Consider the following 26,989-nt stretch of genomic DNA (forward strand, 5'->3'; position numbering starts at 1 on the left):
CGGGAAAAGCCTCCCCAGCGTCCCCCCCATCCCCCGCGTCCCCACCCCCGCTCTGCGTCCCCCAGCGCGCCCACTGCCCGTACCCGGGCCGTCGCGAGGCGACAGCTTGAGAAGGTGGGTGGTCGCCGTCCCCGTTCCCCAGGAGGGCGCGGGCCCTGCTCCCCCGCGGGATGCGCGTGATGGACCATTCCGCGTTGGAATCCGCGGGCGGCGGGCGAATCCATTTTAGGGGGAGGGGAGAACTGTGGGTCCGGGACCGCGTCGCGGCGGGGGCTCTGGGAGGGAAACCCTGCACTCTGAGCTGGGTTGGGGCGCGGGCGAGGTGCTGCCTCCCGGGCAGGTCCTGGGGCTCCGCTGCTTGTTGCCATGGCGCCCGGTGGAGTGCCCAGAGTGGGTGTCTGGTTGGGATGTAAGCGCTACTTCAGGCAGGCCTGGTTTTTCAGCCCGGGCTGGGCCTGGCCCCTGGAGTTCGGCAGAGTCGGCCTGTAGGTTCCCAGGCAGAGGAGATCTTGAGACATCCCAGGCACAGCAAGGGTTGCCACTTGGCTCCATCCGTAGGCAGAATGAGGTGTTGTCCTTTGTACTTATTTATCTCCCTCTCTCGAATTCAGATTCCCAGTCTGCCGTGTATCTGTACACTTAACAGCGGCAGGTCAGCATGGCAGAAACACTGGAGTTCAACGACGTGTATCAGGAGGTGAAAGGCTCCATGGTAAGAAGGGTTTGGGTTTTTAATACAGGTGGAGGGAGGGAGGTGGAGTAGACGTTTTGTTTACTAACAAGAGCTTGTCTTGATGAGGTAGCAGTATCATCAATGTAGCGACTTTGGAAAGGAGTCAGAGTATGATATGTACTTGGTGTTTCCTCAACAAGAAGCAATCCTGAGAGAGTATAAAAATTATACAGTGTTAGAATCTGAAGGGACCACACCTGCTGCTCAGCCCTGAATCCGAAACTGAGGACCTGCAAGGGTTCTGGATCAGGGCCAGGATTAGAATCCACATTTTCTGGCTGCTTGTCTCCTATTGGCCCTCACCCCTTCAGCTGTTGTTCCTGCGTTGCTATCTGGCCAGCCCAGAAGGGGTGCTGGGTGGGACTGACCCTGGTCTGCATTGTGTGCTGTTCCCGTGCATTTGGACCTGTTTTTCCAACAGAATGATGGTCGGCTGAGGTTGAGCCGCCAGGGCATCATCTTCAAGAATAGTAAGACCGGCAAAGTGGACAACATCCAGGCTGGGGAGTTGACGGAAGGTATCTGGCGCCGAGTAGCTCTGGGCCACGGACTTAAACTGCTCACGAAGAACGGACATGTCTATAAGTACGACGGCTTCCGGGAGTCGGTGAGGTGTCCTGTTGCCATAGCCCCCTTTTTACTGTGCCGTCTTCTTGATTCTTAACCTTCTAGAGAGAAGTGGGGCTCCTTTTTCTGATAACCATGTAAATGCTAGTATGGGTTCCTTAGTGCAGGACCATTGAAGCTATTAAGCAATCAGTGTTCAGCTTTGGGTGTCAGTCTTGGGAGTTTCTTTGTGCCTTGACTCCGGAAGTGTTTCTACTGTTTTGATTTTTTGGTGGTTTCTGACTATTGCCTCTCTCCAGGTTCAGGGTCTTACCTGATGCTTTAGTTTGGGTTTTGTTTTTTCATTTTGAACTGCTTGAGTTAAAGACTTCACTTCATCTTCATTTCCACTTTCACTAAAGCAATACCTGTACAAAGTCAGAAAACCATTGTGAGGTGCATAGCCAGGAATGTCAGTCCTTTACTCCTCCCCCAGCCTGAGAGCCGGTCTCCAGAAACAACCTTTTCCAAAAGCCTTTTTTTTTTTTTTTTTGCGGTACGCGGGCCTCTCACTGTTGCGGCCTCTCCCGTTGCGGAGCACAGGCTCCGGACGCGCAGGCTCAGCGGCCATGGCTCACGGGCCCAGCCGCTCTGCGGCATGTGGGATCTTCCCGTACCGGGGCACGAACCCACATCCCCTGCATCGGCAGGCAGACTCTCAACCACTGCGCCACCAGGGAAGCCCTCAAAAGCCTTTTAAATAGCTTTATAGCTGAGACTTTAAGTCAGTGTGGATTTCTGATAAAAGGTATATTGGACAGTTTCTCAGAAATAGATAATCCCAGAATGTTCAAGTTTGTGTTAACGCCACTGGGGTTTACTGGGCTTGTTCTCTCCCTCTACTCACAGGAGTTTGAGAAACTCTCTGATTTCTTCAAAACTCACTATCGCCTGGAGCTCATGGAGAAGGACCTCTGTGTGAAGGGTTGGAACTGGGGAACAGTGAAGTTTGGTGGTGAGTCTTGCGGAAGATTGAGGTCTGGGGGGAGAAGGAAGGATGAAGGGTTTCAGCCTTTAGCTTGTTTTACTCTCTTACTGCCACTGTTTCTGATCTCCTGTCAGTTTGTAATTTATCATGTACTTGAATCGACGACCAACGGTGCACTGTGCCCAGTCCCTGGGGTACAGTATTAACAAAATAGCCTCAGTGCCCTGTCCTTAGGGAACCTATAGTCTGGCGGGACATAGTTTATGCAGAGCCAAGGGGAGAGCCTGTGGCTCGATACGCCTTTTCCCCCAGGGCAGCTGCTTTCCTTCGACATTGGCGACCAGCCGGTCTTCGAGATACCTCTTAGCAACGTGTCCCAGTGCACCACAGGCAAGAATGAGGTGACCCTGGAATTCCACCAGAATGACGATGCAGAGGTCTCTCTCATGGAGGTGCGCTTCTATGTGCCTCCCACCCAGGAGGATGGTGTGGACCCCGTTGAGGTGAGGCCTTCCCCGGTTGCCCTGGGAGCAGGTGGTGTGGAGCAGGCCCCAGACAGCCCAGGGGTGGGGTCTCTGCTGCTTGATTACCAGTGTGTGCTTTTGCAGGCCTTTGCCCAGAACGTGCTGTCGAAGGCGGATGTGATCCAGGCCACTGGAGACGCCATCTGCATCTTCCGGGAGCTGCAGTGTCTGACTCCCCGAGGCCGTTATGACATCCGTATCTACCCCACCTTTCTGCACCTGCACGGCAAGACCTTTGACTACAAGATCCCCTACACCACAGTGCTGCGTCTCTTTCTGCTGCCCCACAAGGACCAGCGCCAGATGTTTTTTGTGGTAAAAGCAGAAGCCGCTGGGGGTGCATTGCCCTGGGTTTTGCCCGTGTCTTTAGTAGACGTATCTCACCAGTGTTTAGTTAACCAGCACATTCCTGTGGAGCACTGACTGGTGCTGAACTTGGTCGGCTCTTCCTTCCCAGATCAGCCTGGATCCCCCCATCAAGCAGGGCCAAACCCGCTACCACTTCCTCATCCTCCTCTTCTCGAAGGACGAGGACATCTCCTTGACTCTCAACATGAACGAGTGAGTGTGTCCCTGGCCCAGGCCAGAGGCAGGTGTGGCAGCAGAAGGCAGCAGTGCTCGTGACCACGTCTTCCTGTTTGCAGGGAAGAGGTGGAGAAGCGCTTTGAGGGGCGGCTCACCAAGAACATGTCAGGCTCCCTCTATGAGATGGTCAGCCGGGTCATGAAAGCCCTGGTGAACCGCAAGATCACAGTCCCAGGCAACTTCCAAGGGTGAGAGTACAGGCCTGGGCCCGTGGCCTGCTGGGGATGGGCTGTGCCGTGTCTCCGTGGTAAAGCTGTCCTGGGATGGGAATGCAGCTGTTCGGAGGCCTGGTTGGGTTGTGGCTTGATGGCGTCAGTTGCCCCCATCATAGCAGCGTAGTGAGGTTTACTCACTTGAGGGCCTGAGCACACACTGCACCTCCTGCTACTGAGGCGGCACTGACTGAGCTCCCTGCACCTTCCACCAGGCACTCGGGGGCCCAGTGCATCACCTGCTCCTACAAGGCCAGCTCGGGGCTGCTGTACCCACTGGAGCGGGGCTTCATCTACGTCCACAAGCCACCTGTGCACATCCGCTTCGATGAGATCTCCTTTGTCAACTTTGCCCGTGGTACCACCACCACTCGTTCCTTTGACTTTGAAATTGAGACCAAGCAGGGCACTCAGTATACCTTCAGTAGCATTGAGAGGTGAGAGACTCTGCCAGTCACTTCCTGGGCATCCTGGTCCTGACCCAGCCTCGACCGGGAAGGCTGGCATGGCCTGGGGTACTCTCCAGGGTTGGGACTCTGCCCTGACTCCCCAGGCCTCGAGCAGGATTTCTCTTTTGCTTCCTGGAATTTGGTCCTCCTTGGAGTGCTCAGGCCTTGGCAGCCTCTCCATTGCTTTCTTTCTGTAATTAAGAAAAAAGTCGTTCTCCGTATTACGAAAGCTCTGTGTGTTTGGTATTAGCCCTTCTTCTCCTCCACTGCCCCCGTGAGGGAAATGCTATCTCCCTCTTTCCTGGAATGAGCTTTGTGCCCGAGAACACGCAGCTAATGTTTATTGAGTGCTCGCTGTGGGCTAAACGTTTTACAAACATCTTCACACTTAATCCTCATAACAACCCTGAGAAGTATGAGATACAGACCAGTAAAAAGATGAACACGTCCCCTCCCCTTGCATCCTCCCCTTGCTCTGTGCACATTGGTAAATAGGTGCATCTCCCTCCCCACCTTTTATTTCCCAGAACTCTTGAGACCGTGTAGGTTTCCTTCAAGGCTAGTGCCTGACTCTTTCTTCCTGCCGTCTTCCGGGAGTCTCTGAGCTGTTGGGTTGGAATAGTGCGGTCAAGAGCTCCAAGCCCCACGGTCTGTCCTGGCCCATGGGTGTCAGGACAGCATGGGGTCCACCCCTGTGTTGGCCCTGCCTGTCTAGTAATGTGGTGCATCTCTCCTCACAGGGAGGAGTATGGAAAACTGTTTGATTTTGTCAATGCAAAAAAACTCAACATCAAAAACCGAGGATTGAAAGAGGTACCTGTGTGTGTGGAAAGGATGAGCCTCTCTCCTGTTCTTTCTGCGGGGCGAAGGGGCAGGGGTTCGTCTGGCTTCTTTTTCACTCTCTTTTCTCTTCTTACTCTTATAGAAAAAAGAGGTGCGTGTGACCCCTTCCCCCTCCTGGTGCAGGTTTCCTCAGCATGACCTTAGAGCAGTCTCTGCAGCCCCTCAGGAGCCCCCAGTGGGGCTGGGAGGGGGAGGGGCTTGGACTAACCCCGCCAGCAGGAAGTCTGGGGCAAAGGCCCTGCACGTTGGCTGCGTGTGGACAATCCAGCCCCAGGGTCTTCTGGGCGCTGCTCTGATCTACTCACAGGCATGGGGAGCGCTTTTTTGAGCCTACAGGCACCAGGGTGGTTTGGCCCTCACTCTCACCTCTGCCCTGACTAGGGCATGAACCCCAGCTATGATGAATACGCCGACTCCGACGAAGACCAGCACGATGCCTACTTGGAACGGATGAAGGAGGAGGGCAAGATCCGGGAGGAGAACGCCAACGACAGCAGTGATGACTCAGGAGAAGAAACCGGTGGGCTCGCCTTGGCAGTGCTGTGCATGGGGGCGGGGCGGCTCTTCCATGGGGCGGGGGCTGGGCGTCTGGGATTTCCATGGGGGCAGAGTTGATGTATCCTGTGCTCTTTTTCAGATGAGTCATTCAACCCAGGTGAAGAGGAGGAGGATGTGGCAGAGGAGTGAGTTTTGGGTCCCCCTCGTGGGGGTGAGGTGGCGGCCTGTAAACTTAGGGGACCAGGATATTTCTGGACGTTCCCACGTGTCAGCGTTACCTACGGACCGAGGGTGGAAAAGTGACCTCCCGTGAGTGATACGTGGAAGTGTTTTGGAGGTTGTCAAGATGCTTTGTAAGTACAAGGCACATTGTGGAGCCAGAAGATGACAGTGGAGAGAGAATGGGAGTAAGGATCAGTGCTTGCCAGCTTCCCAGCTGGGGATCACTGGGTCAGGCGTTGCATCGTGGTGTCCTCACCTGTGAGATGGCAGTGTTCTCCCCGTGCCGTATCCATCGAGACTCTTGATCGCTGATGTCAGAAAAGACTCAGACTGACTTTAGCGTAAGAGGGAATTTTATAAGCTTGTTTAACTGGAGAGTCTGGTGATAGAATTGGCTTCAGGCACTTGGACCCAGCTGCTTATAAGCTGTGGGGAATCTTATTTTTTCTGATTTCCTTATTTTTAGATAGGTTTGCCCCATGCGGTGTTAAATGACCCTGAGAAGCTTTGGACAGGCTTAATCCTACTGGTTTAACACCCAGAAATGCCAGTTTGCTCAGAGCAGTGGTAAACAATGTGGTTACTGCCCCTTCCTGAGTCTGAGTTACTAGGATGTGCTCTGATGGGCCAGAACTAAGCCATTTACCTGCCCTTCGAGCCTGTGGTTGGGGTAGGCCCTTCCTGAATGGGGCAAGGTGGTTCCCAGCAGGAAATTGGAACTCGCTTAATTCAGAAGAATTGGGAATGAATGTTGGGTGGCAAAAAAAAAAAAAAAAAATCTGCTGGAGTCCACTAGTTGTGCTTGCCGCATACTTATGAGGTCAGTGAGCAAATGCTTGTGCAAATGCCTTGAAAACGGCTCAGCACCGTTGAGGTGTAAAGCAGCTCCACCTTCTGAGGAGCTCCAGGTGCAACAGGTACTGGGTTACACTGGGTTGGACTGAAGTTGGTTTTCCCCGCTTTTTATATAGTAACTAATTATCTCTTCTTCGGAAAAGACTACAGGGCAGATTAAAACGATTAGATCAAAGGAAGCGGTGAAATGGCATGTTCTGGGCAAGGCCAGAGAGTGGTTTTGTCCCCAGGAATGTGGGGACGGTGTAGGACCTGGGTTAGGTAGGGCATGACCGAGGAGAGCCACTGGAGCGCGTTGGTTCATTTGTTTCTCGCTGATTGACTTAGCAAGTAACCCATTGCCATGGCTGGGTCTGGAGAGGATGTGGTTGAAGCCACCTCAGCACAGGGGAGGAGGCAGGGTTGGGGCCTGGTGGGGGGAGGCCGTGGTCCTCCTCCCTCTCTCCTTTCTGGGCAGGTATGTTTGGGCTCATTTTCCTCCTGTCCTGAGCTTGCGGGGTGCTGTCCTCTCTCCCCGAGTCTAAGCCCCACTCTCCTTGACAGGTTTGACAGCAACGCCTCTGCCAGCTCCTCCAGTAATGAGGGTGACAGTGACAGGGAAGAGAAGAAACGGAAGCAGCTTAAAAAGGCCAAGATGGCCAAGGATCGCAAGAGTCGCAAGAAGCCCGTGGAGGTAGAGACTCTGCTAAGTGGGAGGGCGCTGGGGAAGCTGTTCTCTTTACCTTCTCCGTCCTCCACCAGTACGGCCTGCTGACCGGTCCTCCGGGGCTGATTTTTATAGTCAGTGATGATGGCCTTGAGGAATGAATATCTTGGAAATTTTTCACTCTGGCCCTTGAGATAATCAGCTTCTGGGAGATTTGAATTGGGGGCAGGCTTCTTCTGTGCCAGGAGCCCAAGGAAAGGGGCCCCTAGTGAGCTTGACCCTGGGGTGCAGAGGGGAGGAAGACATTGTCTTTGCCCTTGGGGAGCTCTCAGTCTGGCCTGACGCTACTTAGTCTTCTCTCCATTTTATCCCCCTAAGAAATTGTCCAGATAAGTTCTTTGGGAAGATGGGACGGGGCGGTTTGTGGAAATAGACGGCCGAAGGCATTTGGGTTCTTAACGTAGGTAAAGAAAGGCAAAGACCCTAACGCCCCCAAAAGGCCCATGTCTGCCTACATGCTGTGGCTCAACGCCAGCCGAGAGAAGATCAAGTCAGACCATCCTGGCATCAGTATCACGGATCTTTCCAAGAAGGCAGGCGAGATCTGGAAGGGAATGTCCAAAGAGAAGAAAGAGGTAAGTAGCAGCAGACATGAGGGGTTGGTGGGACTTTGTTGTATTGGTTTAGCCTGTGTCAGGGAAGAGGCCTCATTTTTCCCTGTGTTTTTCCTGTGTGTGTGTGTGTGTGTGTGTATCTGTGTGTGTGTGTCTGTGTGTGTGTGTGTGAGACAGGAGTGGGATCGCAAGGCTGAGGATGCCAGGAGGGAATATGAAAAAGCCATGAAAGAATATGAAGGGGGCCGGGGTGAGTCTTCCAAAAGGTGAGTCTTGGGAACAAAATGGCCCCGTAGCCACTTTCTTGGCAGGTATGTTTGCAGTTCCAGGTTGAGGATCGGGGTGTCAAAGATAATAGATACGCTTCTGCCTGTGGTGGGCAGTGCTTCTCAGAGCTGGGTAGGCAGTTGCCCAGGTACGGGTAACGTGCTAGAGAGTTTCCCAAGTCACTGGGATAAATATGGCTCATTTTCCTAAGAGGGTCAGTTTGATTTGAAGGTATGGGGAAATGAAAAATACTCGTTATTACGGAGCATAATTCACATGGATTTTTAAAGAGAAAGTAAGAGGTTTTAAGTACATTTTGCATATAGGGCTGCTTCAGGCTGTAGCTCTTGATTCTTCCGGTTATTCATTTATGACATGCTCCCTTGGGGCACTTGGGGCTGAGGTGGCTGGCTGTGCACATTTAGAGTGAGCTGGGCAGCGTGGCTGGGATTGGGAAAGGCCCTGTTAAAGCCAGGAGAGATTTGGCCTTGACCATGGGTGGGAACTTGAGGGCCCAGCCCCTTTCCCCTCTTGCTAATCTAGGGATAAGTCAAAGAAGAAGAAGAAAGTAAAGGTAAAGATGGAGAAGAAATCCGCACCCTCTAGGGGCTCGTCATCCAAGTCTGCGTCGAGGCAGCTGAGCGAGAGCTTCAAGAGCAAAGAGTTTGTGTCTAGCGACGAGAGCTCTTCAGGAGAGAATAAGAGCAAAAAGAAGAGGAGGCGGAGTGAGGTGCAGCAGGAGTCGGGGGCTCTGGAGCCTGGGAGGGTGAGGGGCGTCTGAGTTGGTGGGGCAGGTGTTTCTGGACCAAGGGTTGTGGTTGGCCCTTGAGAGAAATGAGAGGTGGAATTCTGTGGTTCTGAAGGCTAGTGCTGGAGTCTAGGGATGGGCTTGGGACTTGGGGACTCTTCACTGAAAAGTGGCTGGGGGGCACACCTGGACTCTACACCTTTCCCTTTAAGAGACCTTTGGTTTTCAGGACTCTGAAGAAGAGGAACTAGCCAGTACTCCCCCCAGCTCCGAAGACTCGGCGTCAGGATCTGATGAGTAGAGAGGAGGAAAATTCTCTCTTCTTGGGCTGTACCCTGTCACCCCTCCCAGTCTCCGCGCCCTGTGTTTTGGTACCAGTTTCTCCTCGTGTGAAATGTAGTCCTTGGATTCCATGCCATCTGAACAAGCTCTCCTGCTCGTATGCGCTTCCCTGGGGCAGCAGGGGAGGTGTCTTGCTCTGCTGCTTCACAAGGATGGCTCTTTATAATTACGGGAGAGATTGGGTGGGAGGCAGGGCAGTGCAGGATCCAAAGCCTTGTCTTGCTTTCCCTGCCTTTGGGATATAGCTGCTGCTTGTCCTGGTCAAGTTGCTGCAAGCAGGGGTCATGTGAGGTCAGGTCTGTAGCTCCTAACCGGGGCCTATTTCTACTTTTATTTTGTATTTCTGGTCTGTGAAAAATCAACATTTAATAAAGGGAACTGACTTTGGAAACCATGTCCTTATGCCTTCTCTCTAGCCCTGTTGTATTGCTGCCACTTTTGTGTTTACTGCACTCTTCTGACCCTTCATCTGGGAAGCAAGTCTCCAGGTACATCCTGTTCTGTTCCCGGCTGGACAAGCATCGTTTTTCACTCTCCTGCTGGGATGGGCCACCTGAGAGTCTAGAAATGAGAGCTGATCTGATTAGGAAGTCTCTCTCATAGTTGCACTCCATTAGCCAAGCTGAGGGGGCAGCTCTGGCTCCATCCTTAATCACCTATGAGTCAAGGGTTTTCCAAGTCTTTAGATAATGGAATCGGGATTGACCAGCTTCCCTGTAGCAGGGGTAATGGAAACCTGAGCCCGGGGAATTGGGGAGGATGAGTGGTGTGTGTGTGTGTGTGTGTGTGTGTGTGTGTGTGTGTGTGTGTGGTGGGGGGTGTAAGTCTGATGGAGATGCAGGAAAGGTGTGGAGTATGTGTGAAGCTTTTCTTATGGGAGGAAATGAGTATGCCGCATTTTTAGGTTAGGAGGAGTTTATATATGGGAAGGGAGCATAACAGGAGATAAATGAGGATTAGCGAGGAAAATAGAGCTTCCAGTCATCCCCGCGGTGGCTCTAAACCTGAATTTATACACGTGGAGTGGCCACGTTGCGTAGGCCCTTAGGTGTTTGCACAGGAAGCCTCTCTAGTTGGCCAATGGTTACCTTTTCCCTAGCCGTGACTCTGGTGCTGCAATCAGTACAGGCGGCTGGGCCTGAGAATTGGGCCGTCCTAAGGCAGTCTCCTCTCTAGGCAGTCGTCTCGGTGGCCATTTTGCCCAACCGCTCTTTAGCAGCTAAGTTGCGTCAGTTTCGCCGGGGTCTGAGCCTGTGGCCGGCCCCTCATTTGCAAGTCTCATTAATAATTGAGTACCTGGGCTGCGCCTGTTCACGTAAGACCCGGCGGATTCCGCACGGTCTATCCACTCCCGGTTTTCACCGGTTCATGGATATTCATGAGGCGCTTTGGGGGCGTGGACCTGGGCGGAGCTAGGGGCGGGGCCCTGCCACAGCTCGTACTGGCTTGGTCCCGCGGTGGTGGCGGCGGCGGCGGCGGCGGTAGCGGCGGCGGAGACTGGCATCGGGCTGCCGAGCCCGAGCAGAGCGGAGCCGGATCCTGGGGGAGCGCGTGAGTGTGCGGGGGCAGGCGGGAGGGCGAAGGAGGGGGCGGGGTCCGGCATTGGGGGCGGGGGAGAGGCATGGAAGGAGTGGGCGCTTTTCAGTCGGGACCTCGGTTGAGATTGGAGGGGGGGGGTCACCAGGAAAGTTTGCAGGGGCCGGGGGCGCGGGGTAGGCGGGGGACACAGGGGAGCTGCCGCATGTGCGCGGGGGCGGTGGGTGCACGGTCTGGAGCTCGTGCTGACCGAGCCAGAAGAGGGGGGGGGGGGGGGGGGGGCTGGAGGAGGGGCCGGGGGCGGGCGGAGCTGCTGGAGGGACCCCCGCCTTTCCCTACCCCCGGGCCTGCGCTAGCCCCCTCCCCCGGCTCCCTCGGCACGCCCCCAAGCGCCCCAGTCCGCCCCCACCCGGTCCTTGTCCCCAGTCCCTCGTCTGTTCGCCGCCTGCTCCACATCCCGCGCACAGGTTCTCTGCTTCTGCCGCCGCCGCCCCCTCCTCCGCCTCTTCTACCCTGTTCTCTCAGGCTGCTGCCGTCCCTCTGTGTCCAGAGCTCCCCACTGGGCCCCTCCAGACGGCCCCTCGCCCCGGGCTGTTCCGTCTTCCCGTTGGCCCTCCCTCCTCCAGCAGTTTACAGGCTGTCCCTTCCGACCTCTCTGGCCCCAGATCCGGCCGGAGATCCCAGGTCCATAGGGCCGACCCCGCCTGCGGCGATGCTTCTCTGGGCCTCAGCTCCCGGGGCTGGAGCTGCCTGGCTTCTCCCCTGCCCTTCTGGCGGCCTGTGCTCCCAGGGGTCAGCTAGTCTCCTGACTCTTGCGGATTGGGAATGCTCAGAGCCTCTGAGACTTTACAGCTTTCGGCTCTGGCCTTGGTCACCTGGCTTTCCTGGCTGGGGCCTCTGAACTGCTGCGACCCCCTCCTCTTGGGAAAGGCGAGCTGCAGCTTCTTTGCTGCAGCTCCTCACACTGCTGAGGTGTCCACCAGGCCCCCAGCTGAAGGGTTTTTCGGTTCTGGACCAGTTCCTCTCCATTTCTAACCACCCACAGCATGTCCCTGGTAATAATGTTCAGGGACAAGGAAACAGTCTTGTGTTTTTTTAATTTTATTTTTTTCCCATCATGTGCCCCTCCTCCATGCACACTTGGACCGGCTGTGCACAGTTACTCACCCACCCACCCACAGGGAGCATCCTGTGTGGTAGCTGGCTGACCAAGGGATTGACAATCATGGGTGTCTCTCTACCTCCTTCATATCCCCTCCCATCTTTGAAACAAGATGGGGCAGGGTAAAAGTGAGAGGTGGGTGGGTTTTGCAAAGGTTGGGCACCTGAGGTCCCTTCGGATTTGGTGCTGTCTTGCCAGACCAGCCGGGGTGGGTGACTTTGAGGAAGGCAGTGCCCCTTGCAGGTTGGAGAAGGTTGGGTCGTCCTCACTGACTGTGGGCACACTAGGTGATAGGAAATACCCCTCTTCCTTTGGAACAAGGGGGGCAGGGCTCTGTCAACCTGGGTGGGGGTCTTGAGGGTGGGATGGTGCTTCAGGAGCCAGGATGGGAACTGAGGAGGTGGTGAAGTGTCTGAAGAGCAGGTGACATGACTGGGGCCTGCAGGAGAGAAGGAATGGTCAGGAACAACGGAAGCCTGTGGTTTGGGGAAAGGAGGAGGTAGTCACCAATGTGTTAGCTCGTTGGTGACACTAAATGGAGTCATGCTAATAATGGCCAACATTTACTGGACGCTTATTAGGTGCTAGGCATTGTGCTCAGCAGTTGTGTGCATCCTCTCATGTAAGCCTCTCTCTCTCTTTTTTTTTTGCTGCACTGCATGGCATGTGGGATCTTAGTTCCCTGACCAGGGATCGAACCTGTGCCCCCTGCCGTGTGCAGTGAAAGTGCGGAGTCTTAACCACTGGACTGCCAGGGAGGTCCCTCATGTAGGCCTCTTAACAGTCTCAGTAACTGTGTTTTTCGCATAGGGAAACTGAGGCTTAGAGAAATCAGCCATGTGCCTAAGGTCACAGAGCTAGAAAGCGGTAGGTCCACCCAGCATTCGAATCCATTTGGTGCAGCAGATCTGAAGCTGCTGTTACAAGCTTAGAGGAGGGGCACCCGTTCGGCTTCCACCCGTAGGGTTGTGTCATTAGGTTTAAAATTTCTACTTCAGCCCCGCTCAAAACCCCTCAGGTCAAGTCTAGGCTGGTGAGTGATGCCCACATACATTCCTGGGCTGTGGCTGTCCCACTGTAACTGTCCAAGAAAGGGAACCCTAGGGAGTTTTCCCCCAAGCCACCCCGCCCCCCGGGTGTTCTCAAGCCCTGTCCCATTCTCCCAGCCCAGGCCTGGGCCGGCTCCTCCTTCCTCTTGGCGAGGCTCTGGAAATCCAGTGGGAGGCCATTGCTATGGCAACAGGACTAGGCCCTGACTTTACCTCATCAAATTCCAAGCTGAAGCCAAAGCGATTGAGAAATTAAAGAAAAAAATGTATTCCAGATGTTTACTTTTTATTCCTTATTTTTCCGTGTTTGGATGAGACAGCTCTGAAGGAGGCGGGAGTGGGGCAGGGATGTGGAAGGAGGAGGGGGGACGTGGGGGGAGAGGGAACCACTCCCAGCTGCAGGAGGGAGGGAGAGAAGGAGGGGGAGCAGGAAGGGGGAAGCAGGCAGGCAGGCAGTGGGCGGAGCCCCAGGTTGGGGAGGAGCGGGTTTTTCCCGTCTCCCATGAGGTGATTCACAGAGAGACTTCAGACTTTGCGGACCTCTTACTCTGCCCCTGAGTAGATACCTCGAGTGGGGCCACCGGACCCCGGGGGTTACCTTGGGAGAGGTAAGTGGGGTGCCACGGAGAGCTGGCCACAGGACGCAGCAGTGCGCGGCTCCCTGAAGCTCCAGGACTTTAGGGTTAGGAGACAAGAGTTGGGGAGTGATCTGGGAAGTGTGGAGGGCGTGGCGGCTGGGGACCTCCCTTGACCTCCCCCAGCCCCCCTCCTGAAGTTCCCTCTTCCTGTCCCGCACTCTGCCTCTGCCAGAAGTCGGAGACGTCCCTCGCCACCAAGCCTGCTGCCAGCGCCCAACCCTTTTACTTTCTTTTCCTGGGTCTTCAGCCACCCCAGCTTGCACCCCTCTGCTTCCCACTTCTCACGCAGGTCCGCCGCATGTGATGGAAGTATCTACTCTCAGGGAAGGCACAGCCATGGCTTCCCTACCGCCCCGGGAGCCAGAGGAGGAGCTGGTATCTGCTGGCTCTGAGCCAGGTACCTATGGGTGCAGGGTGGAGCAGCGGGGTGGCTGGGAGGAGGGTGGGAGGGGCGGAGGCTTGAACCCCCATTCTGTCTTGGAGCGGTTGGGCGAACGATGACTCTGTGCAGTGAGAGGGAGGGAGGGAGGAGTACTCAGGACGGGCAGGATGAGTCTGAAAGGTTCTTAGCTTCCATTGGGACCCTTCAGAACTGTTTGAGATCACAGCTCTCCAGCAGAGGAGAGCAGACTAACCTTTGAGATGGTGTGAATCAAACCACATGTTTGACAGAGGAGGAAACTGTGGCCTAGGGGGGAAATGACATGCACCTCTGGATTTGAACCCAGGCCTCCTGGCTCCCTGTCTAGACGCCTTTCTTGCCCTGAGCCAAATGAGTGGGCGATGAAGGATTCTATTAAAAGGGCTGTGGCCATGAGTAATTCAGGGTCTTTTATTTGGTATTGAAATGCCTTATGTAGAAGGTAGGTTTCTGGTCCCCCCCACCCCCGCCCCCGCCTGTACCAGGTTTACTTCTGTTTGGCTTAGGTCAATAGTAAGTTTGCATTCCTGATCACACACCAGATGACAGTGGGGAGGTGGCCTGAGTGTGCACTGGGGGAGGGGGCAGCAGGGTGGCAGAGTAGGGACGCTGAGCTGGGATAACAGGTTTACTGTGGGTGGTAGTATAGCAGAGTATCATGTAAGAGGAAAGGACTACCTTGGGGAGATGGTGGGCTGACTAATTGATGTGGGTAGGCAGGTACTCATTTATTAGCTCAGTTGCTCATTTATTCATTCATTTGTTAAGAACTTGTACTAGGTGCAAAGTGGGTACAGGGAGAAATAGCTGCCAGCTGGACCCTTAAATAGCTTTAGCTTATAAGGGGGACTGACTAGACATTTTGGGAATTTGGAGATGGGAGATGTTTCTGGCACGTGTATGGAAAACCAAGGAAGACTTCATGGAAGAGGTGACATTTGACTTGTACCTAGAAGGATGTGAACATTTTGAGTTTGTACAGTGGGAGATGAAGTTCTGATTGCTGTTCTTCTGACATCCCCCCAACCAACCCTTTCCTTTTGGTAGGTGACGCTCGGGCCAAACCCCCTGTCAAGCCCAAACCCCGAGCCCTGCCCGCCAAGCCAGCCCTGCCTGCCAAGCCCAGCCTGCTGGTGCCTATTGGGCCTCGGCCTCCCCGGGGTCCTCTGGCTGAGCTGCCTTCTGCCCGGAAGATGAACATGCTGGCGGGACCCCAGCCCTATGGTGGCAGCAAGCGTCCCCTTCCGTTTGCACCCAGGCCTATGGCTGAGGCCCCTACTGGAGGAGAAGCCACCCGAGAGACTGTGAAAGAGGAACGTGGGAAAGAAGAGGTATCCCCCTTGACACCTCCAGCTCGATGTGCCGCCCCGATGGGTGTGCGGAAGGCGCCCGCCCCCTTCCGCCCAGCCTCGGAGCGCTTTGCAGCCACCACAGTGGAAGCGATCCTGGCCAAGATGGAGCAACCGAGGAAGGAGGTCCCGGCCAGCCCTGACCGCCTCTGGGGCTCCCGCCTCACCTTCAACCATGATGGCAGCTCAAGATATGGCCCCAGGACCTATGGTGTGGCCGCAGGTCCCAGGGATGAGGATGGTGGGACCCTCTCCAGGGAATGGGCCCAGGAGGGGCCGGCAGAGTCTCCCACAGAGTGCCCTGAAGAGCCCAGCAAGACCCCCGAGGAGAGGTGAGGGGGTGGGAGGCTGTATGTTTGGTTGCAGCCTGGAGGACAGAGTGGTAGTTGCATCTGCGATTGTGATCTTCGCTTTTAGGTTAGGTCTGAGTCACAAAACATTCCCCCAGCAGACAGTGCTACTATGTTCTTTTTACAATGATAGTTCTCTATACAGAGTTGGTGTATGTTTTTAGTAGAGTTCAAATGTACTATATGGAAGTTTATTTTCAGGTTTTTTTTTTACTGAGAGCCAATCTTTGCCTCACTTAATCCACAGCCATGCTGCTTAGTGAAGGGAATATTAGACCCATTTTAGAGATGAGGAAACTGAGGCTCAAAAGTGACTTCCTCTGGTCCCTTAGCAAGTGAGAGAGACAGAGCTGGGGTTTGAATTCGGGTCTGTTTTCTTCCAGTGTGTGCTTTTAACTTTAACTGTGGGTGCAGCTGTGTGCCAGGTGCTGTGTGTGTGTGTGTGAGTGTGTCAGTTTGAGGAGGGCACAGTCTGGCTGTGAGGAGGAGTTTGATGGGAGAGGAAAGACATGAACACACCTTGATGCCAGGCCAGCTAGTGTCAACGCACAGGAAGTACAGCTAGGTTGGAGACTGTTGTGTATGGTATACTTGCCTAGAGTTGGTGCCAGTATATAAAAGAAGGCTGACCAGGAGGTGCCCCTGGGCACTGGAAGAGGCTGAGGGCTGTCAGCTGCATGGAGGCCATCCTCAGGGCAGTGAGAGCTGCTTGAGGCACTTGGCAGCTGGGCCCCTGGCAGCTCTGCTGGGCCCACAGGCCCCTTCCCACTCCTGCTGCTGTGGAGGGCAGGGCCGCTGTTGTCTGAGCTGAGCTGGAAGGTAAGATTCTTGCCCTACCCTGTGCTGCCCTGCCCTCCAGCCTTTCCCCTCTCTCACCTTCAAGTGCCTGGAAGGCAGGGCCTCCTATCAACTCTTTTGTCCCAGGCCTGGGCTCCCAGGAGGTCACACCCTGTCCTGGCTGGGTTCCACCCTTCATCTTCCCCTCCTTTGCTCCAAGCCAGGCTTAAAATGAACAACTTCAACCTTGGAAAATCCTCTTCCCTCTTTCCCTCCCCCTGCAATTCCTCAAGAAGTATTGGCAAGGCAGCAGGACCAGCTGCATTCTCCCTGGTGACAGGAGAACATTAACCCCTTAAGGGAAGGGGGGCGGGTATCTTTTTGGGAGCCATGGAGGGGTCTGGGCAAGCTGCATCCTCTTCCCAAAGGAGTTGACGGAACTTAACCCTTGGTGTGCAGGTGGGGAACAGGCACTGTCTCTGGGGCACTTTGTGGAAACTGCATAGCGTCTCTGTCCCCCAGTAGGAAATGCCTGTGGGAGGTGGGAGGCAGTTAACATTGGATGCTGTTGCAGTCACTTAGGCAGACCCTTGATCAGCTCTCCCTTGTCTACCCTGTGACAGGCTCTTCCATTCTAGGCCTCCATTTCCCCTCTTTCTCCCTCACAGGAACCCCCTTTCGGACCTGGCCTTCAATGGGGACCTGGCTCAGCTGGCCAGCTCTGAGCCACCTACTGACGTGAGTTATCCTCCAGTTACCAATCAGAACCGTGGTATTTTAGAGCTGGAAGAGTCATCTAAGATCATCTCTTTCGCCTCCTTGTAGTTTAGATGGGGAAGCGGAGGCCGTGGAGGAGGTGACTGGCCCAAGGGCTGGCCCCGGGACTCAGGTTTCTCAACTTCCAGGCCACCCTGGCTAAGTGTGGCTCAGGCCCTGAGGCTCTTACAGTGTCCAGAACAACTGTCCTTGATTATCTACTGTGTGCTGGGCACATCCCAGGAATGTTGACTGACTTAATCCTTGTGGTAACTCTAGCTAGCAGGCCCCTTTGGTCCCATATGAGAGGTGAGGACACCCGGGCTTGAAAGGTTAAGTAACTTACCCAGGAGCTGAGGCAGGATCTGAAGGGTCTGAGTCCACGGCTCTCCCTGGCCGGATTGCCTTCTCAGGGTTCAGAAGAGAGGAAGAGTCCTTTCTTGGGGGTTTCCTGTTACATCCCCTCTCCCGACAGTGTGCTCAGAGGGCAGAACGGCCTGAATTTCTGAGTAAGTGATGTAAAGGGTGGTCCTTCTTACTCATAGAGCCCTTGCTAGCCAGAGGCTGTCCTATCTGCCCCATGAGGGAGACCTGACTCCATTCATTTGTCTGTCCAAAAGTATTTATTGAGCAACTACTGGGACCTGGGTACTGGGGAAACAGCAGAGAACAAAACAAAGACCGCACCTGCTCTCAGGGAGCTCACCTTCCAATGCGGGGAGGCAGATGCGAACACAGACATCCCTGCGAACCAGCAGATGTGTAGTGTGTCAGACAGGTGCTGGGGACACCTGGAAGCGTTCTGGGGTGAGGGTAACAGGGGGAGGCCCTGCTACGAAGAGGGGGATGGAGTGAGCTGTGTGGATGTTGGGGAACAGCATTTTTGGCAGAGGGAACTGCAAGTATGAAGGATTTGGTACCTTCCTGGCAAGGAAGCCTGGATGTCTGGATTGTAGTGAGAGAGGAGGAGTTGGGCCATAGGGAGGACCCAGAGGTGATAGCCTTGCAGGACCCTAGGAGGACGTTTGCTTGCGTGAGGGTATTATGCCATTGAGGGGCTGGAGGAGAGGAGTGACCTCTGCTGTTTTAGTTGTAGAGTCACCCTGCCCTCTTGGTTGCAGGGAGCCCAGGGCAGCAGCAAGGACTAGTTAGGGGGCTGTTGGGATAACCCAGGTGAGAAATGATGGTATCACGGACTCTGGAGGTACAGCCCGTGGTGGAGATGGTGAGCAGTGGTGGCCTCTGTCTAGGATCTGAAGGTGGCGTGGACGGGACTTGCAGATAGATTGATGTGAGGAGAGAGCAGAATCAAGGATGACTCCAGGGCTTCTGATGTGAGCGATCAGAAGGTTACTGTTTACGGAAGAGGGGACTTCTTAGGGTGAAGCAGGATAGGGGGAGATCGGGGGGCTTGCTTCTGGATTTGTTGAGTGGGAGATGCCTTGTAGACATGCGGGTGGAAACGTCAAGGGGGCAGTGGGATATTTGAGTCTGGAGCTGCAGGGCCTCGTCAGTGTAGAGATGGTAGTAAAGACAGCTGAGATCACCAAGGGAGTGGGTGAGGCCTAGCGGAGGAGCGCGGGAGAAGCTGGAAGGAGCAGCGGTGGGGTAGAAAATCCAGGCAGCGTGGAGTGCTCCGGAAGCCACGTGAAGCTAGTAGCTTGCAGGACTCGGGGGGGCTGGGGGGGGACTGGAGAAGGGCGGATTAGTGGTCAGACGCTACCCACGGGGCAAGGAAGATGAGCACTGAGAAATGGGAGTTAGCTGCAGGGCGTCATGGGTGACCTTGGCCAGAGCGGTGGGACGGCGGGTGAGGAGAGAAGCCCATTTGGAGGGGGTTCAGCAGAGGATGGGCGAGAGCAGCTGTGGGGATGGATACTGAATGGAGAGCCCTGTGTTTAAGAAAAAGGGGTGGTAGCCAGAGGGAGAGAAGGAGTCAACAGCACTGTGTTGTCGTTTTTTTTTTAAGCCAGAAGAAACGAGAGCAGTTTGTGTGCTGATGGAAATGATCCAGTAGAGTAGGAAAAATCAGTGGTGCAGGACAGAGAGAGGAGGAGTTGGCCTTAGCTCTGAGCAAGGACAGTTCATGGCCACGGCAGGGAGCAGAGAGCTTGGGCTCCTGTGCGGGCGGCGGGGCTGTGGGTGCTGGTGTGGGTGTCCTTCGCCCGTGGCCTCTGCGTTCTCAGGGAAGGGGGGCAAGGCTGTCAGCTGAGAGAGCCCGGGAGGAGCTGTGGACTTTTGAGGAGACCAGATGGGAAAGCGTTGCCTGGGGGGTGGGGTGTGTGTGTAGTGGGATTGCTGGGCCGCAGGGGGGCCCTCTGAGGGCAGGGGGGTGAGCCGCAGGGGGCCCAGCCGTCCTGGTTGCACGCTTTTCTCCAGCCACGTCCAGAATGGCTGTCTGGGTGCAGCCTTGAGGTGGGGAGAGCTGTGTATTTAAACAGGTTAAGCAGTAGGGTGAGGGAGGGAGCTGTGTAAAGAAATGACATCAGTGGCGATAAAGAGAGAAGGGAGGGAGTCGGCCGGGCAGAAGCAAGGAGGGTTAGTGGCTGTGCTTCTCAGAGGGGCTGAGGGATTAAGCCGGGTGGGGGATGGAAAGAGGGAGGTGGACAGATGGGGGTGGGAGTGGGTGAGCGGGACACCTGAAAACGAGGTTATGGAGGAGCAGTCGTTACAGGTAAGGACAAGGTCTAGGGTAGGATCCTGGGGACAGGTGGGTCACAAAGGAATAGGGGAGAGGCGGGCAAGGACCGGAGCCAGGATGCTGGATGGGTTGACGGTGTGACTGTTGGAATCACTATGCGTTATAACAGGGGTAGCGCTGGGGAGGGTGGCAGTGGTCCAGGAGCTCTGCTTCTGAGGGAAGGAGGGGTCTGTAGGGGCCTCTAACAGGAGGGGTTCCGGATGGTGTAGTTTAAGGGCATGAGCTTTAAATTAACCAGAGATCTGTAGAGGGCACAGAGGGTGGAGGGAATGGAAGGTGGCCTTGAGAAGGAAGCAGGATGCTTCCCCCTGCCCAGACCTGGTAGGTGATGATGGGGCAGCAGCAGCCCCATTGGCGAGAGGGCGGCAGGGGAATCGTGATCTCTGGGGGTGGGCAGAGCTCAGGTAGGGCAAGACTCGTCTGGGGACAGGCTGAGTGGAGGGGTAAAGGAGTGCCAGGGGTTTGGTGGCCCCAGTGTCTCACAGTATCCATTCTTTCTCTAAGTCCTATCCTGAAAGGCCATGTGCGCAAATCTTACTTAATCCTCACCTAACTGTGAGATGGACATTGTTGCCACCAGCCCCAGGGTACAGATGGAGAAGCTGAGGCTCGGAGTGACTTCTGTGCAGGAGGGTGTACAGCTTACAAGGGCCGGGGCAGGGGTAGCTCTGGGCCAGGTGCTTTCCCGTCCCCTGGGCCTTTCACCTGAACGCTGAGGCCGGCCTGCCTGCCTCCTTGAGTCGGTACTGTGATGCACAGAGGCGGGTGGAGAGCTCCATGCCACCCCTGGGAGGTAGGAGCTGCTTCTGGGAGCTGGTCTGGAGCTGCATGGGGCCTGGAGTCCTGCTCTGAGGCCGGACCTCCCCCACCCCCAGACAGCCGGAGTCCCAGTCCTCCTTTTCCCTTTGTAAAGCCAGTGTTCTTGACCCAGGAACCCTGGACCTTTTAGAAGATCCTTAGGTGAGCTCTGGGGGGGTGGGGGGGTGTGCAGGGGAGGGTTTGAACCACCTGAAGTGGCGTGAGTGATACCGTGCGAATAAGGCGACGTGCATTTTGTGGGGAGAGGGCCAAAAGGAGGGGTCTGTGGACCCTGAGAAGTTTAAGACACTCGAAGTCACCTCGGAACCTCTTGCGGCCATCTTGGGTGGCTGCCCCTCTGCGCCCGGGTTTCCTCTGTGGAGTGTGAGCGTGTGAGGCAGCCGCTGACCTGAGGTCTCTGCGGGGTTGGCAGGGGGCCCCCACCCAGCGGAGTGGTGAGTGATGGCTCTGGACCTTTCTCTTGCAGGTTTCCAAGGCCTGGGTCCCCTCCAGTCCAGGCTCCACCAGCCCAGGCCTCCCCGTTGAAGCCTCGGGCTCGGCCCCCGAGTCTCCACGTCTTTCCTCACCCGATGAGAGCTCTCCCCGCCACTCACAGCTTCCAGAAGCCCAGAGCCCTGCAGCTTCCGGACCTTCTCCCTGCCTCCCCAAGACCCTGGCATCCCCATCTGCGGCTCCTCCTGATGAGGACTCCTGCCACCCGCCTAGTCTGGGGCTCCCCTCTCTGGGAGCCCTGGAGGCCTCCAGACCCGGCAGCCCTCCCCTCCAGGAGCTCTCGGGGCGCCGCAGCCCGGAGCAGCCCCCAGCTGCCTTGCCCCAGCCCCTAACGGACGGGGGTGAGTTGCTAGACCTCCCTTGGACGTTGCCATCAAGGGACATGGTGGCCACAGGGGCTGAGGACCTCCGTCCCGTCAGCCTGGCTCAGCGCCGATTTTCTGAAGGTGTGCTCCAGCCGCCCGGCCAAGACCAGGAGAAGCTGGGGGGCTCGCTGGCTGCCCTGCCCCAAACCCAGGGGAGCCAGTCGGCCCTGGATCATCCCTTTGGGAGTGGGACACCGTCCAGCTGGAGCTTGTCACAGTCCTTTGAATGGACCTTCCCCACGCGGCCTTCGGGTCTGGGGGTGTGGCGGCTGGACTCCCCACCCCCCTCCCCCATCACTGAAGCCCCTGAGGCCGCGGAGGCTGCAGAGGCTGGAGACTGGGCTGCATCCAGCAGGGAGGAAGGAGTGTCCCAGCAGGCGCGAGGGGCCCCGCCAGCTCCAGAGGGCCCAGGAAGGCCTGGTTCCTGGATGCAGGCGGATGATCTGGGCACCTCCCCAACCCAAAAGGGCGATGGGGAGAGCCACTCTCAGCCCCCAGCTGTCCCCCTCGAGCCCCCGCCAACAGCGGGGGACCAGCCTGGACCAGCCTTGCTGCAGGCAGAGGAGAGGTACGAGGAACGGGAGCCCCTGCCTGGACAGGGATCCCTGCTTCCTCTGCCCACCAGGGAGGCCGCCCTGCCCATCCTGGAGCCGGTCCTGGGGCAGCGGCAGCCAGCACCCCCTGACCAGCCCTGTGTCCTCTTTGCCGCCATCCCCGACCCCGGGCAGGCACTGCCTGCCAAGGAGGAGGCCATGACCCTTGCCCAGGCCGAGACCACCGAACCCAGGACAGAGGTTCAAGACCCGCGAAGGGCGTCCCCCGAGCCTGCAGGCCCCGAGAGCAGCTCCCACTGGCTGGATGACCTCCTGGCTTCACCATCACCCAGTGCTGCAGGTACAAGGCGGGGAGCTGGATCTGAGCTGAAGGACACACAGACCCCAAGTGCTTGCTCTGAGGTGAGGACAGGGCACGGGGCGGGGCTTGGGATGGAAGCCAGGCCTTCGGAGGGTTTTGTTCTTTCAACGTGGATTTTATGTGATCAGAGCTTGGGATCCAGCCATGATCAAGGGCACCTAGGACGTGCCCCTCGGAGCTGTACCGCCAGGCAGAGCTGGCAGAGCAGAGGGTGTGGGCAGAGGTGGGGGGAGGAGGACCAGCAGGAAGGAGTTAAGACCAGGCTTAGGCTTTAGTGTGAGTCCTTATCTGACTCCAGCATCCACCGGCTGACGGGTCTTGGGAATATACCCCAACCTCTAAGCTTCAGAGTTCCTTCACAGTGATAACGTTTGCCTCTTAGGCTTGTATTGTGGGTAAGATAGACGTGGAAAGCGCTGGGTGCAATGCTTGGCAAACACTGAGTGTTCAGTACGTTATTACGGGTGGCATTATGAAGGGCACCAGCATAGCCAGTTAGAGCTATGGGCTCTGGATGCAGACTGCCTGGGATCGTGTCCTGGCCCTGCTCTTTGCCCACGTGTGACCTTGAGCAAGTGACTTTTCTGCCTGTGCCTTGATTTCTGCATCTGTAAAATGGGGAGAACAGTGATGCGCTCCACCTTGTAGTGTGACGGTTACAGTACCTGGAAAGTACTAAGAACAGTGCCTGGCTCATCACGGGTGCTTGGTGAGAGTTGCCTTTTATGAACGTTATTACTATTAAGCTCAGACTTGCCTCTGTAGACAGGCAGCTGAGGCCCAGAGGAGGCAGAGCCTTGTGCAAAGGTTACCCAGCAAGTTGGTGGCTGGGCCAGGGCCAGAGCGCCAGTTCCAGGGCCAGTGCCCTTTCTCCTACCAGGCTGCCCCAGAATCTCAGGGCTGGGGTCCAAGTGGCTTTTGAAATGTATTTTTCAAGCCCAGTCTGGGCTGGTAGGGGTGGGGCTGGAAGGAGGGAGGAGCCTGGGGGCCTCTGGGGGCAGAGGTGGGGGGAGGAGGACCAGCAGGAAGGAGTTAAGACCAGGCTGGCTCCTGAAGTAGGTGTGTCTGTCCCAGGATGTGGGTGACTCAACTGGCTTCTGGGCGGGGCTGCCGGAGCTGCAGCTGCTCTGGAGGGAGCGGGGCCAGGGCCAGCGAGAGCCAGAGCCGGAGCCATCGGACAGGTCCGGGCGAGGGGAGCGGCCCAGCCCTGTCCTGGCACCCGCCGCGCCCAGTAGCCCGGGACGGGCAGGGGGCAGGAGGCAGGGGCCATGGCCCGACCTGGGGACAGGGAGCCCAGCCTGTCTGTCTTGGAGAGGCTGCTGGCCAACGCAGCGCTGCGGGATGAGGCTGGCTGGCTTCGCAGCCCTGAGCCCAGGGCTCCCCCACCCGCAGGAGTGAGTCAGGGAGTGTGGGGTGGGGTGGGGTGCCGGAGCCGGCTGGGTCTTTTCCCCGGTGCAGGAGGCGGCTGTCCCTTCTGCCTCCCAGGCGGGCAGGCGGGCAGGCGGGCGAGGACTGAGAGGTCTTCCCAGGGAGGCCTAGGCAGAAGGGTGCTTTCCTTAGGGAGGAAGTGGCTGGGAACTCAACGAGGGCTAGAAGGGTGTTGGGATTTTGCCTTGGCAAGGAGATCGTGGAGAGGCTTAAAGAGTTCTTGATCTCTCCTTGCTGAAAGTATAGCCCCATACCCATGTGAAGACCATTCTGCCGGGCAGCCTCTCTCCTGGCGGTTTGCCAAGTGTTGCCCAAGGGCTGTAAACACGACCATGGGATCATCGATTGAGTGTCCATGGTGCGCCAGGCGCTGTGCTGAGTGCTTGGCTTAAATGATTTTGTCTAATCCTCTTGTACCACCCCACAGTCAGAATTACCTCGTTTAGGGATGAGGACCCTGAGGCCCAGAGTGGTTAAGTGATTTGTCCAAGGTCACACAGCTGGGATCCAAACCCAGGCTTTCTGTAGCCAAAGTGGGGCTCTTGGGCACTAGGCGGTGCTGACTCTCTCATTCTGGACTGATTCTCGCCCTGATTGACTCTAAGCATAGTTTCTTTGTTTCTCTCTTTTTCCTGATGCCCAGGGACTCCTTGGCTGGGCCCAGAAAGATCTGCAGAGTGAATTTGGGATTGTAGCAGACACACATCCCAGAAGTTTTAGTCCTTGCAGCTGGTCCCAAGACACTTCTCAGGACTATGGCCTTAGGAGTGCGAGCCCTAGAGGGGGCCCAGGCCTTGGAGAGAGGGACTGGACCAACAAGTGCGGGCACGGAGTGGGGGAGGGGAGCTCCAGGGAGTGGGCCAGCAGGTGTGGCATCGGCCAGGAGGGGATGGAGGTCGGCAGCCAAGATGAGAGTGGAGTGTTGGCCCCGGGGGGGCTCACGGCCCAGGACCAGGTGATTGGAAAGGCAGCCCAGCCTGGCACTCCGCAGGGCCAAGAGGTAGATGTTCGCGACTGGGAGTTCAGAGAGAGGGATTCCCAGGGCTCTTACTCCAGCCAGGGTGTCGAAATCCAGGGCCAGGAATTTGGGAAGAGAGATTCTCTGGGTACTTACTGCAGTCAGGATGCAAGCTTTCAGGACTGGGAATTTGGGAAGAGGGATTCTCTGGGTGCTTCTGCCAGCCGGCATGAAGATGAGCAGAGCCAGGAACTGGGGAAGAAGGAGCAGCTTGGCAGGTACGGCAGCCGGGACGCAGGTGAGCCGGACCAGGAGTTTGGGAAGAGCAGTTCTTCACTGAGCACCTACAGCAGCCGGGGCGCAGAGCAGCCGGACCAGGATTTCGGGAAGAGCGCCTGGATGAGAGACTACAGCCGCGGTGGCAGCTCCACGGCCCTCGGCTCCCAGGACAGAGGCTTCGGAATGAGAGCCCTGAGTGCCGGGTTCAGCCCCGAGGAAGCCCAACAACAGGACGAGGAGTTTGAGAAGAAGATTCTGAGTGGCAGAGAGAGCCTGGGCGAGGCCAGCAGGGATGTAAGCTGGCCTGAAGAGGCTGAGTCTGGGGGCTTGTTCAGCCCCAGCAGCCCCCAGTCACAGGATGGGGCACTGGGACAGAGAGACCAGAGCAGCTGGCAAGGCGGTAGTGCCAGCCAGGAGGTCGGAGGGCTGCAGGGCAGACAGCAGGCCGGGGGCCAGAGCCCCGGTGATGCCGACCGGGAGGACAGGGAGGTGGGGCAGCGAGGCTGGGCCGGTGACTTCAGCCTCAGCGGCGTCCCCCAGCCAGAGGCGGCCTTCAGCCCAGGGCAGCGGGACTGGAGCGGCGACTTCTGCGTGGAGGCTGCCGAGAGGAGCCGTCAGTTTGGCATCATCGGCAACGACAGAGCGAGCGGCGCTGGCCTGAGCCCTTCTGGCAAGATAGGAGGCGGCCACTTTGTGGCTCCCGAGGAGACCTTGGCCAGGACCATGGACTGGAGAGACCAGCTGGGCCTTAGGAACTTGGAAGTGTCCAGCTGTGTGCGTTCTGGGGGCTTGAGTGAAGCCAGGGAGGGTGCCATGGGGCAGGTGGGCTGGGCAGACAACCTGGGCTTGAGAGACGTGGAGCTGGCCAGCCGTCTGGAGACTGGAGGGTCTGTGGAGCCCAGGGGGATCGGAGTCGGGGAGAAGGACTGGACTGCTGAGGTCGGGTTGAGGGGCAGAGATTTGGCGGCAGTGGGGGAGGTAGGAGACCACAGCCAGGCCAGAGAGAGTGGCGTGGGGCAGACCGACTGGTCAGGTGTGGAGGCAGGAGAGTTCCTGAAATCAAGGGAGCGTGGAGTGGGTCAGGCAGACTGGACACCTGACCCAGGGCTGAGAAACAGGGAGCTCGGGGCGGGCCAAGTGGACTGGGGCGACAATCTGGGCCTGAGGAATTTGGAGATGCCCTGCGACCTGGAGTCTGAGAGTTCCCGGGGGCCGCGGGGATGTGGAGTGGGGCAGACGGACTGGACCCAGGACTCGGGGCTCCGGAATGTGGAGCTCTTGGGGGCCCTGAGTGAAGCCAGGGAGCATGGGGTAGGGGAGGTCAGCCAGTCTCCTGAACCAGGCCTGAGGAACGACGGCGTCTTGTCCCCTGGCCTGGAGGCCAGAGACCTCTCGGAGGCCAGGGAGCTGGGAGTTGGCAAGACAAGTGGGCCAGAGACCCAGGGCGGAGACGATCCCCTGCCTTCCGTGGCCATCTGCCCCGAGGAACCTGGATCAGAGGCAGGGGAATCCCCCGGCTTTGGAGCCAGGTAAGGGAGCGCCATCCCAGGGTGGGGAGGGAAGGTGTGATGGCTGTCTGAAAAGTGCACCCTTTCTAAGGGGGATAGAAACCGCCTTCCCCCAAGAACTTCTAGTGTTTGGAAAATTGAGATGGTTTGGACTGTGAATTTTTACTTTATTTTTTAAACTGAACTCTGACACACACACAGGTGAGTTCCTTTTTTGAACGATGAATGTGATGATGGTTGAGGTGTGACTTTTGCAACTCGTGCTTTAGGCTTCCTTGGTGATTGTGAGTATGCTGGAAGATATGTCCTGTCTTTGGTTAGTTTCTGGTGGCTGTTCCCCAGGCCTCTCGGTCCTGAAGCCGCAGGTTCTCCAGGACCAGGGAACACGGATGCTTTCATAGGCTTGGGGGAGGA

At 56.8% G+C, this 26,989-nt stretch overlaps 2 protein-coding genes across 11 annotated transcripts in view; both read left to right on the plus strand.

The window, feature by feature from the left end:
* SSRP1 (structure specific recognition protein 1) lies at nucleotides 1–9,463 on the plus strand. 4 transcript variants are annotated; one of them, XM_027114688.1, is made up of 17 exons: nucleotides 1–114; nucleotides 612–712; nucleotides 1,155–1,340; nucleotides 2,189–2,294; nucleotides 2,580–2,770; nucleotides 2,876–3,106; nucleotides 3,249–3,352; nucleotides 3,436–3,564; nucleotides 3,804–4,025; nucleotides 4,778–4,850; nucleotides 5,262–5,400; nucleotides 5,518–5,563; nucleotides 6,999–7,128; nucleotides 7,566–7,736; nucleotides 7,893–7,981; nucleotides 8,526–8,712; nucleotides 8,960–9,463. In XM_027114688.1, the coding sequence occupies exons 2-17, from the start codon at nucleotides 659–661 to the stop codon at nucleotides 9,029–9,031; spliced, it is 2,130 nt and encodes a 709-aa protein (XP_026970489.1). In that variant the 5' UTR covers nucleotides 1–114; nucleotides 612–658; the 3' UTR covers nucleotides 9,032–9,463. The 4 variants fall into 4 exon arrangements, with proteins under 4 accessions (XP_026970489.1, XP_026970488.1, XP_026970490.1 ...); XM_027114687.1 differs by lacking the exon at nucleotides 1–114 and adding an exon at nucleotides 156–409 and having other exon boundaries at nucleotides 1,159–1,340; XM_027114690.1 differs by lacking the exon at nucleotides 1–114 and adding an exon at nucleotides 391–409.
* The window catches only part of CNOT12 (CCR4-NOT transcription complex subunit 12), a 25,361-nt gene continuing 7,826 nt past the window's right edge, over nucleotides 9,455–26,989 (plus strand). For 4 of the 7 annotated variants that reach the window (XM_027114685.1, XM_027114686.1, XM_027114682.1 and 1 more), the window contains exons 1-6: nucleotides 13,260–13,427; nucleotides 13,747–13,854; nucleotides 14,926–15,559; nucleotides 17,023–17,092; nucleotides 21,097–22,443; nucleotides 24,474–26,596. In XM_027114685.1, the coding sequence (XP_026970486.1) occupies nucleotides 13,761–13,854; nucleotides 14,926–15,559; nucleotides 17,023–17,092; nucleotides 21,097–22,443; nucleotides 24,474–26,596 (4,268 nt within the window). In that variant the 5' untranslated portion in view covers nucleotides 13,260–13,427; nucleotides 13,747–13,760. Of the gene's footprint in view, nucleotides 9,561–9,909; nucleotides 10,624–13,259; nucleotides 13,428–13,746; nucleotides 13,855–14,925; nucleotides 15,560–17,022; nucleotides 17,093–21,096; nucleotides 22,444–24,473; nucleotides 26,597–26,989 lie in introns of those variants that run through there. The other 3 variants (XM_027114680.1, XM_027114681.1, XM_027114679.1) reach the window with 3 other exon arrangements.

Source organism: Aethalodelphis obliquidens, unplaced genomic scaffold (genome assembly GCF_003676395.1).
Source record: "Aethalodelphis obliquidens isolate GAN/ISIS:26980383/991018 unplaced genomic scaffold, ASM367639v1 scaffold14, whole genome shotgun sequence".
NCBI lineage: Eukaryota > Metazoa > Chordata > Mammalia > Artiodactyla > Delphinidae > Aethalodelphis > Aethalodelphis obliquidens.